Here is a 10,787-nt window from a genome sequence, read left to right on the forward strand (position 1 = left end):
ATTCAAACAGCCTGCCTCTATGGCAGATAACTCTCTCTCTCTCTCCCTCCCTCCCTCCGTGTCTCATACACACAAGCTGCTTCTCTCTCTCTCTCTCTCTCTCTCTCTCTCTCTCTCTCTCTCTCTCTCTTTCTTTTGGGCATTGCAGTTTTCAATATAGGTACTGAAAGATTGTCATGTATAACTTTTACCTCCTTTCAGCACTCAGTTCTTGTCCAGAGTGATCACTTCCAAGTATCATTGTCATAGTTTTTTCTTTTTTTGACACATTGGTTTTAACGAGAGACCTGAACCCTACTGAAAGTTGTCCCTCAGCTACTAGGGAAACATCAGGGTGAAGTTCCAGGTCCTCAGTGGGAATGTGAGCAAGTCTACAGAGAGAAGCTCTGCTGGTCTCCCAGAGAGCCCTGGGCCCTCCATGAGCACTGGGCTTCATCTGTGGTTGTTTGTCACATCTTTGTTCTCTGTCAGTTTTTTGTCAGCATCCATTTGTAAATGTAGGTGACTTCTGCCCTACCAATAGTCTTTCAAAGAACTGTTTGACTTGACTTGGAAAAGGGCCAAGGTTCAGGGCTGGGTTCTTGGACTTAGGGGTCAAACACAGGGGAATCATGACTTGGTTGAGGAGAATCTACATCTCTATTTGCACCCAATTCTAGTGGAAATTGAGCATTATCTTCAATAATTAATGTAGGCAAGAAGTTACCCTAATACAGAGGACATGTGGATTGGTAACTACTGAATCACAGATTTTCCCCTATTGTATCCTTGTTGCTATTTTCAAAGGATGCCAACAAGTTCCATTTTGTTAAAAACCATGTAGTTATGATGGGAGAAGCATGCTGAAAGTAGACTATAGACCAAACATGATTGCCACTCAATGCCTCTTTTGCAAACCACAACACCCGAAAGGAGAGAGAGAACAAAAGGGAATGCCCTGCCACAGAGGCAGGGTGGGGTGGGGGGTTGGGGGGTGGGAGGGATACTGGGACTGGTGGTGGTGGAAAATGGGCACTGGTGGAGGGATGGGTATTTAATCATTGTATAATTGAAACCCAAGCACAAAATTTGTAAGTCTACAACTGTACCTCATGGTTTTTCACTAATAAAAATTAAATAAAAAAGTATGTAGTTATGAGCCATATGACTAGATCTTATTATCAATTTAGTAAACACAAATACTATTCTACACATTTTGAAAAAGATTTTGGTAATTATAAGTTCCACAGAATGGCTTCATTCAGTATTACTGTAAATAAACAACAGGGCCACTCTGAGTAGAAAGGTTGGGACCAAACTAGTGACTTTGCAAATAGAATATGCCCAGAATTGTATGGCTTATGTCTAATCTAATTTCAGAAAAAAAGTGGAGGTGGTTTAAAGGAATGGTTAGTGCACAAGATAACCTAAGTTAAACTAGGAATGCAGCAAGAAAAGAAGAAAGTTGAATTAGGAATGAAACTTAATATGAAATCATAGGAAATGTATGAATTTGAACCTAGTAAAGCCATACAGAAAAAAATATCTGGAGCACAACATAATTCACAGTGCCTTAGAACAAAGACAATTATTTAGGAGGAGCATGACAGTAATTTCTCCTGAAGGGTTTAGCAGAGTCAACATTTTTTTTTGGTCATGATTCAGTAGAAATTATTCACTTGGAACTCAAGTGAGGTTCTTGGGCAGTCAATAGTGTCTAAGCCAACGACCACACAGAAGCTCCTTAGAAATGACAAGGGGTGAGGTTTTCTTTGAAGAAGATGCCAGCTAGGGAAGTGGAGGGAACTAAGAAGAGCCTGAACTAAGGTCAAGACAGAAGGAACAGAGATTCTACTACAGGATTTGCATTGAAAGGAAGCAGGGTCATATCCTTCAAGCAAGGGCTCAGTGTAAGTGGAATGATGACCAAGCAGGAGACTGTGAACAAACTATACAGCAATGGAGAAGCCCCTTCACCCCCCACCCCAGTGGCACTGGTCTGGAAACCCTGTTAGAGTTTCTACACTTGGCCACTGAAGGCCGACACATAACTCTGCAGAAGGGTGAATTAGGAGCCAGGAAGGTGCAGAAGCTCAGGGGTCCTATTTCACCACTCAGTTATCCTAATAAACTGCAGATGGCGAGTTGGCAACCTAATGAAGTGCTTAATCCTATAGCAGTGTCCATTTCTCATGACAAAGGACTTCATTAGCCCTGAAGTGACAAGTCTGACCAGGCCAACCTGGGGTCCTGGCTTGTTCATGAGAAACTGTGCATAACCTTCCTGGACAACTCTTTCGCTTCTGCATATTAAAGTTTGTGGCCTCTGAGCCTCTCTTTTCCTTTGTCCCTCATTCCTGTGAACGGAGATAGACAGAGCCCACCTAATGTGCCCAAGGTGGGCAAAAGACCTGAAGAGATGCTGATAACTCCGGGGCAGCTTACTAGAGCCTCCCAAGACCAAAAGATGAAATTCCAGAGGCCAGAAAATATTTATTGCTCTGAGCCTGCAGAGCTAAATTGAAGGTTATTAAAATTAATTCTGACCACCATAAAGAAATGACGCATAATCCACTTCCATGCACACAGCTTAGGAAAAGAGTAAAATTTTCTTACTTTGGGATTCAAGTCAAAGAAGGTGTAGTATTTAAATCGTAACAGAAGCTGTTCGTCCTCCTGGATGCCTTGTTCCATAAGGGAACGTGAGGAGTCCAGCCAGCTAGAAAGCAACAGAATAAGTTATAAAAGTCACTCAGTTTTATACATGTAACACACCTTATACCCATAAGAAATTCCAGTAAGCAATATAACCAACAACCAATTAGGGAAGAGAGCTTAATCACAGCTTTCATTTACATTTTATCTTGTAGCTTTCACAACTTCTAAGTGCTTTGCTTTTTCACATAGAGAAGTTCCTCAGAAAACATTGGTTTTTTTTTTTCAGTGTTGATAAGAAAATAAAATCCTAACCAATAATGAACACAACTTAATCTGAGGACTTGGTTTTGGTATGCATTGTTTTGGGTATGGTCACAGTCACGGTTCTCCCATTGTTCATCGATTTGCTCAAGTGGGCCCAGTAATGTCTCCATTGTGAGACTTAATTGTTATTGTCTTTGGCATATTGAATACATCACGGGTAGCTTGCCAGGCTTTGCCGTGCGGGCGAGATACTCTTGGTAGCTTGCTGGGCTCTCCGAGAGGGGCGGAGGAATTGAACTCAGGTCAGCCATGTTGGCTGCATGCAAGGCAAACGCCTTACCCGCTGTGCTATCGCTCCCCCTGTTTTGGGTAAAACACAAATTTTGTTAAAGTCACTTTCCAAGAACTTATGGATTGTCGTAAGGACTACTGTATATATTATTTTTTCATAGACACATTAAAGTAACCCAGAGTAGGGGGGCCAGAGTGGTAGTACAGTGTATAGGGTGTTTGCCTTGCATGTGGTCTACCTGGGTTCGTTCCCCAGCATCCTGTGGTCCCCCAAGCACCGCCAGGAGTAATTCCTGAGTGCAGAGCCAGGAGTAACCCCTGAGCATCGCTGGATATAACCCCCCAAAAAAGCAAAAAAAAAAAAAGTAACCCCGAGTAGGAACCAGGACAGTTCTCCATTTTACAGATAAAGAAACAAAATCTCAGTGACATTAGTTGGTATTAGAGGTAACATGCTTGGTGGTGGGACCAGAATGAGAATAATCTGTGTTTACTGAATATCCACATGCCCTCTTCTTTACAACTTGGGGGCCCAAGCAAAGTTCACTCTACCTGATTGCCTAGTACTTTCTGATGGAATATTCTATTTGGCCTGCCCAAGAGAGTACCAGTAGCCACATGTTGACATGCTAAAGGTTTAAATTCAAATGTAAATATCTCCATGTACATTCTTGGCTCCAGGACCAGATGTAGAGTTGAAAAATTAAAATTAGAGAATGGTATTTGGTGAAGAGGTAGAGATGAAAAGTAACAAAATGAGGACAGATGAAGACTATAGAATACTGTGCATGTGAAAGGCTTACAAGCCTCTTAAATAAAGCCACACAGGAGAATAAGGATAACCTAACTGTATTCTCTATCCTAAAGGAACTGGCAGTTCAGGGGCAGATTAACAATTATCATAATGAGGGAATGACCAAACTGTTAGAATGAACTTCAAGGAAGTGACTGGGGTTGAGTGGTGATATCTGAGAAGGAGACAGTATGTGGTTGGGATTAAAAGGTCAAGCCAGGGATGGACCACAGGGTGAGAAGGTAAGGGTCTTGGGGCTAGTGGGCATGAAAAACAGGAAGAATACAGGAGAGACTTAGACAGCTGAGGTACATTCTCAGAGTTGAACATATATAATAAATTTCTCTTTATTTGGTGAACAACAAGGCATGGAAAAAATGGTGGTTTGAGAAATATTCTGAGTATATTTTCTGAGTCCACACCAAACCAAGCTGAAGGACTTGTGTATTAGAACACCCAGAGAGAAGTGGAGTTCACAAAAAGGGCCACCTGGGATCTCTTCACTGACGCATGGGAGCTAACTCATGTATTATCTGCTCTACTGTAATAAAGTATACTTTGAATACATATAGAGGTAAAGAGTAGTATTCATGTAGGGTGACCCACTGAGCTGCTACCTGAACACATACATGCTGTCAGGTGTTCAATGTACTGAAACCATCAAAGGTTGTGGGTTTCTCCTTTTGTCGCTACAATGTGCACTGTCTTCTGCTGATAGAATACAATCCTTGGGCATGCCGACTTAAACACTAAACACTCCACTCTCCCATCTCTGTGGCATCACCATTATTTGATCAACATCAGTTCAGAGAAGGCCAATGGGTTCATGTTCTTACCCAGCATTAAGCTTGGCTTTGTCAATGAGAGACCGAGGCTGGTACATTTCAGCAAGAGCTTCTGGAGACTGGGGGGGTTGGCTGAATGCAAGGATGCTGCAGTTCTGTTCTGTCAAGGGACTATCACTGAACCACGTCATGGTGGATGATGCTGGTGTTCCGTTGACAGGGTCATATGTGGGAGTCATGGTTTTACTGTATAAACCGGGACTAACTGCAAGGCAAAGAAAGAAGGCACTCTAAGATTTGGGGGTAAAATATTGGGAAAATAAGTCCTAACATTGCTTACAGTGAAATGGTTTTTTTAAAAATTTTTTCCCTTTATTTTATTTTATTTTTTTACAGTTGTAGATTTACAATTTTTTGTGCTTGGGTTTCGATTATACAATGATCAGATACCCATCCCTCCACCAGTGCCCATTTTCCACCACCATGGATAATATCCCCCCACCCCCATCCCCCCATCCCCCCTGTCTCTGTGGCAGGGCAATCCCCTGTGTTCTCTCTCTCCTTTTGGGTGTTGTGGTCTGCAAAAGAGGTATTGAGTGGCAAACATGTTCAGTCCATAGTCTACTTTCGACATGCATCTCCCCTCCTGGGAGGATCCTCCAAACATCCTTTATTTGGTGCTCCCTTCTCTATCTGAACTGCCCTTTCCTCTAGGATACCCGGCTGGCCTCTAAGTTATGGAGTAATCCTCCTGGTGCTGATCTCAGCTATTCTTGGGTATTAATCTCATACTTTGTTACTTTATATCCCCCAGATGAATGCAATCTTTCTATGTCTATCCCTCTCTTTCTGACTCATTTCACTTAGCATGATACTTTCCATATTGTACCACTTGTATGTAAATTTCATGACTTCATCTTTTCTAAGAGCTACATAGTACTCCATTGTGTAGATGTACCAAAGTTTCTTTAACCAGTCATCTGTTCGTGGGCATTCAGGTTTCTTCCAGTTTCTGGCTATTGTAAAGAGTGCTGCAATGAACAAACAAGTGCAGATGTCACTTCGACTATACATTTTTGCCTCTCTGGGATATATTCCCAGGAGTGGTATTGCTGGGTCAAATGGGAGCTCAATTTCTAATTTTTTGAGAATCGTCCATACTGTTTTCCAGAAGGGCTGAACCAGTGGACATTCCCACCAACAGTGAAGGAGTGTCCCTTTCTCGCCACATCCACGCCAGCATTGGTTGCTTTTGTTCTTTTGAATGTGGGCCAGTCTCTGAGGTGTGAGATGGAATCTCATTGTGATTTTGATCTGCATCTCCCTGATGATTAATGATGTAGAGCATTTTCTCATGTGCTTTTTTGCCATTCAGATTTCTTCTTTGAGAAAGTTTCTGTTCAGTGAAATGGGTTTTTAATGTGAATGTGCGTAACATTAAAACTCATTAGATGAGTGATGATCTATGGGAGAGAAATTGTACACAGGCAATGCTCTAGCCTCAATATTTATCTCCTGAAAGTTTTGATATGAAAACAATGTAAAAATTTCAAAGCTAACATTGACAAATAGTAGGAATTATCTCCTTATCAATTATTGAATCTTTTCCTTTTAAGATGTGAGTTATTAGAGAACTGAAGACCTCGTAAATTGAGTGCAAATATACACTTGGAACAAATCAGCAGTATTTTCCACTTGTAAGAATTCAGCTCATGTTTTCCAGAAAGGCTGGACTAGTGGGCATTCCCATCAATAGTGAAAGCCTTTCTGGAAAACAATATGGACAGTCCTTCAAAAACTAGAAATTGAGCTTCCATATGACCCCACAATATCACTTCAGGGTATATATCCCAAGGATGCAAAAAAGCACAGTAGAAATGACATCTGTACCTATATGTTCATTGCAGCACTGTTCACAATAGCCAAAACCTGGAAACAACCCAAGTGCCTTAGAACAGATGACTGGTTAAAGAAACTTTGGTACATCTACACAATGGAATACTATGCAGCTATTAGGAGAGATGAAGTCATGAACTTTGCTTATAAACGGATAGATATGGAAAGTATCATACTAAGTGAAATGATTGAGAAAGAGAGGGACAGACATAGAAGGACTGCACTCATTTGTGGAGGATAAAACAACATAACATGAGGCTGACTGCTAAGGATAGTAGATACACGGGACAGGAAGATTGCTCCATAGCTGGAAACCTGCCTCATGAGCAAAGGGGAGAAGGCAGCTGGAATAGAGACGGGATCACTAAGAAAATGATGGCTTCAGGAACTGGTCTGTATGAGAGATGTGTACTGAAAGTAGATAAAGGACCAAACATGATAACCTCTCAGTGTCTGTATTGCAAACCATAAAACCCAAAAGTAGAGAGAGAGTATGGGGAATATTATCTGCCATGGAGGCAGGGGGAGGGTGGAAAAGGGGGGTAGTAGGGGGGTATACCGGGGATGTTGGTGGTGGGGACTGTGCGCTGGTGGAGGGATGGGTATTTGATCATTGTGTCATTGTAACCCAAACATGAAACAAGAACATCGTAACTATCTCACGATGATTCAACAAAATAAAAATAAAAATAAAGAATTCAGCTTATGAGTGGTTTACAAATGATCTAGATCTTATTTGCATAAGGGAAGTAAAAATAATTCCTTTTTTATATTGCTAAATACTATACTTGCTCAATGTTGCAAGCAAACCATAGATTAATTTATTTTTATATTAAACAAATAATACTTTTGCAAAATTTTTACCTGCCCCTGCATGGCCAATTCAAAATTTATATTAAATTCAGTAAAGTCACATGTAGATAAAATCAGACAAAGATTTTATTTTATGTGAGTGACTCAAGGAGTCTCTTTTCTCACTGACTTCATTCCTGTTCTACTCAAATTTTGCATTCATCAGCACATATTACATACAATGAAAAGAATTGCTAGTAGACATATCCTGTTAAAAATGATAGTTTATAAAATGAGTCTAAAACCTTTCTTAATCAGAGGAATCCTGCAATTTTAGACATTGTTTGGGGGAGAGAAGGAGAAAGGGACAGAAAAGGAGGAACAGAAGGAAGGGAAACTTTGGGGGATATGAGAATTTAAAACAGTCCATATTCATGAATAGGTACAACAAAACATTGGTCACAAATCTCACCCGGTGAACCTGAACTTATTGAAGAACACTCCAGGTTCAACACGTCTTCAATGATGGGCTCTTTATTATTTTTGTCTTTCTTCTTCTTCTTTTTAAAATAGTCATCAGAAGGTTTTAACAAGGAAAGTTCTTCTGATCTTCTAATATCTAAGGATAAAGAAAAAATTTGGTGGGAAACAGTTACATTGTTTATTTATTATAGTGGGGGAAAATTTGGACCATAGCCAGCAGTGCTCAGATCTCAGGGATTGAACCCCAGTTGGCTGGCTGCAGGCAAGCACCTTACCCTCTCTACTAGTTCTGTGGCCACACATTATTTCATTATTTCAGTAATGTTCCATTTGGTTCAACTTTTACTTAAATGGATAAAGGTCCCTATGCTGAGCTTGGGACCTTTTTTTCGGTTGGAGTGATAGCTCCAAGCGCTAGAGTATATGCCTTGAATGTTGGTCCTGATTTTGAGCATCTGGTCCCTGAATACTGTTGATGGTCTCTGAACACTGTTAGGTGGTCCTTGTATCCTGCTGGGAAGGTTCTCCCTCCTCTGCCTCCAAAAGAAATGCATACTTCCCAAGAAGTGTTCTGTCAAGACCACAGCTTGACACTGGCAGAAAGCATGCATAATTTCTTTGTCCTGGGGCTGGAGTCACAGTATAGTGGGTAAGGCTTTTGCCTTGCATGAGGCTGACCCAGGTTTGATTCCCCAGCATCCCATCCCTGAGAACTGCCGGGAGTAATTTCTGAGTGCAGAGCCAGGAGTAAGCCCTGAGCATTGCTGGATGTGGACCAAACACAAACATAAATTTTTTTTTGTCTTCATATGCTGGAAGTTCAAAGAGCACAGCACCCCCCCCCCCCCACACACACACTCCCTTGATGCCATCCCTCTCAAGGTACTCACTTAGGGTTTTGCAGATATCACTGACAGCTTTAAAAACCACGGCAGAGAAGCTGACTCGCAATCTCACCGTCTTCACATTTGGCAGGCGGAGGCGAAGCATCTTATGCTGAGGGGTGAAGAGTAGCTTTGCATCCGCCTGGACTCCATACTTGTCCAGTGTCCAGTGTGTTTTCAGAAGCCAGCAGCGCTTCTGTTCCCACCAAAGGGCAAAATCTGACCAGTCTTGGGATATGTCTGCACAAATGACAGATGCGATGAAGCACACTCTGGAATATGCCTCCTAGAGTCAATTTGAGTGAAATCAGAAGGAAGCTGCTCATCCTGAGCAGCAACCCCAGGCTCAAGCATCCTTGACTTCTCTTCAGAGTCTCTAAAGTGGCTCAGGTAGAACACAGAGACTGAAACCTTCTATCTAAACTCTGGGTCAGGTGCAGAAACATATCTTATTCATGGTAACATTTTCAAGTTCTAGTCCCCATGGCATGGGTCTAGGAAGATCAGGCACATTTGACTTCCTGTATTCAAGATCAAGATTTGAGAGAGAGAGAAAGAGAGAGAGAATGTTTCATAAAGTAAGAGAAATTATGGACGCCAAACTGGGATGTGGGTAATTCCAGAATAAAGTGTGATATCTTGGTCTTTCTATTTTGTTTAAACAGGATGAGTAGGAAATGGTAAATAATTGAAAGACACAATAGCACCAAGCTACTTGTTTTACTGAGCAAAATCAACACTGTAACCCAATGCCCTGGCACCCAATGTCCTGGCACCTATAGTTACTATTCTCAACCCCGGGGAAAAGAGGGCCCACTGTGGGCCACCAGGCTATGTTTTCACCTTCCAAGAAGGTTAGGGGTGAAAACAGCATAAACAGGGATAGGGGCATGGTATGAAATTAGAGGGCCAATGGATTGGAAGGAGTGGGGGAGGGTACAGGAAGAAATCAAGGCAGAAGGGGACCTTAGTCAGAATGAGGCCAAGAGTTACTGTTCAGTGCAATGGGTTAGTTCTTGTGGGGATATGGCATTATATCAACTGGAAAGTTTCAGTCAGCCAAGGAAGAGTCTAACTTTCCAAGGTTTTTGAGTCTTTCAGAGACTCTATTTCTCTTCTTTCTCAAAGAAGGGCACCACCAAAGGAAATTTTATCAGAAAACTGCTGATCATATGACCTAGACCAGCCGTTGCAAAGGTTTAAAATTGAGAAAAACCAGGGGCTGGAGACAGAGTACAGTGGTTAAGGTGTTTGCCTGCATGTGGTCTAACTGGGTTTGATCCCTGATATCCCATATAGTCTCCTGAGCACCAGCAGGAGTGATTCCTGAGTGCAGAGCCAAGAGTAACCCCTGAGCATTGCTGGGTGTGATCCCCAAACAAAAACAAAATTGAGAGAAAACTTGGCCTGGAAGGGCGGGGGTGGTGATTCAGAAGCATGCATACTTGTCATGTAGTAGGCTCTGGTTAGACCTCAAGCACTGCCAGGGGTGCTCCCCTAGTACTGATGGGTAGCTCCCAGACCCCCCAAATATAGAGAAATCACAAAGAGCCAGTAACTTACTGATCTTTTCTACTAACTTGAGCATCACTCCTCCCACGTGCAGGTCTCCAGACACTCTCAGTGAGACAGGGTTCGGTTCCTCTCCGTGAGAGTTGTCTACTCGTATCACAAGCTCCCAAGAGGCCGAAACAAAGTCGCTGGAGGACAACATGGTGGCAAAGGCACGTGGTCACTGAATGAGAAGATGTGAATTAGAAGAGGAGCTGGAACTGGAGGCTTTCTGGCAGACACTGAGCAGCTTACTTTTCCTGCTTCTGTTTGTGGAGTGTTCTCTTCATAACCTGCTGATAGTCAGCATCCTTTATGTGTGTGTGCGTGTGTGTATGGAATTTTCTTTAATTGGATCACTGTGAGAAACACAATTACAAAGAAAGTTGTTCATGATTGGGTTTCAGTCAT

General features: G+C 42.1%; 1 protein-coding gene across 1 annotated transcript in view; it reads right to left on the reverse strand.

Moving 5' to 3' along the window:
* FERMT1 (FERM domain containing kindlin 1) overlaps positions 1–10,539 on the reverse strand; it is a 34,611-nt gene extending 24,072 nt beyond the window's left edge. The window contains exons 1-5 of the mRNA XM_056121912.1: positions 10,389–10,539; positions 8,832–9,065; positions 7,931–8,077; positions 4,822–5,035; positions 2,596–2,698 (exon numbers count right to left, since the gene is read on the reverse strand). Of these exons, the coding sequence (XP_055977887.1) occupies positions 2,596–2,698; positions 4,822–5,035; positions 7,931–8,077; positions 8,832–9,065; positions 10,389–10,539 (849 nt within the window). The remainder of the gene's footprint in view (positions 1–2,595; positions 2,699–4,821; positions 5,036–7,930; positions 8,078–8,831; positions 9,066–10,388) is intronic.
* Positions 10,540–10,787: the final 248 nt, after the last annotated feature.

This window comes from Sorex fumeus, unplaced genomic scaffold (assembly GCF_029834395.1).
Source record: "Sorex fumeus unplaced genomic scaffold, SorFum_2.1 ptg000044l, whole genome shotgun sequence".
Classification (NCBI taxonomy): domain Eukaryota; kingdom Metazoa; phylum Chordata; class Mammalia; order Eulipotyphla; family Soricidae; genus Sorex; species Sorex fumeus.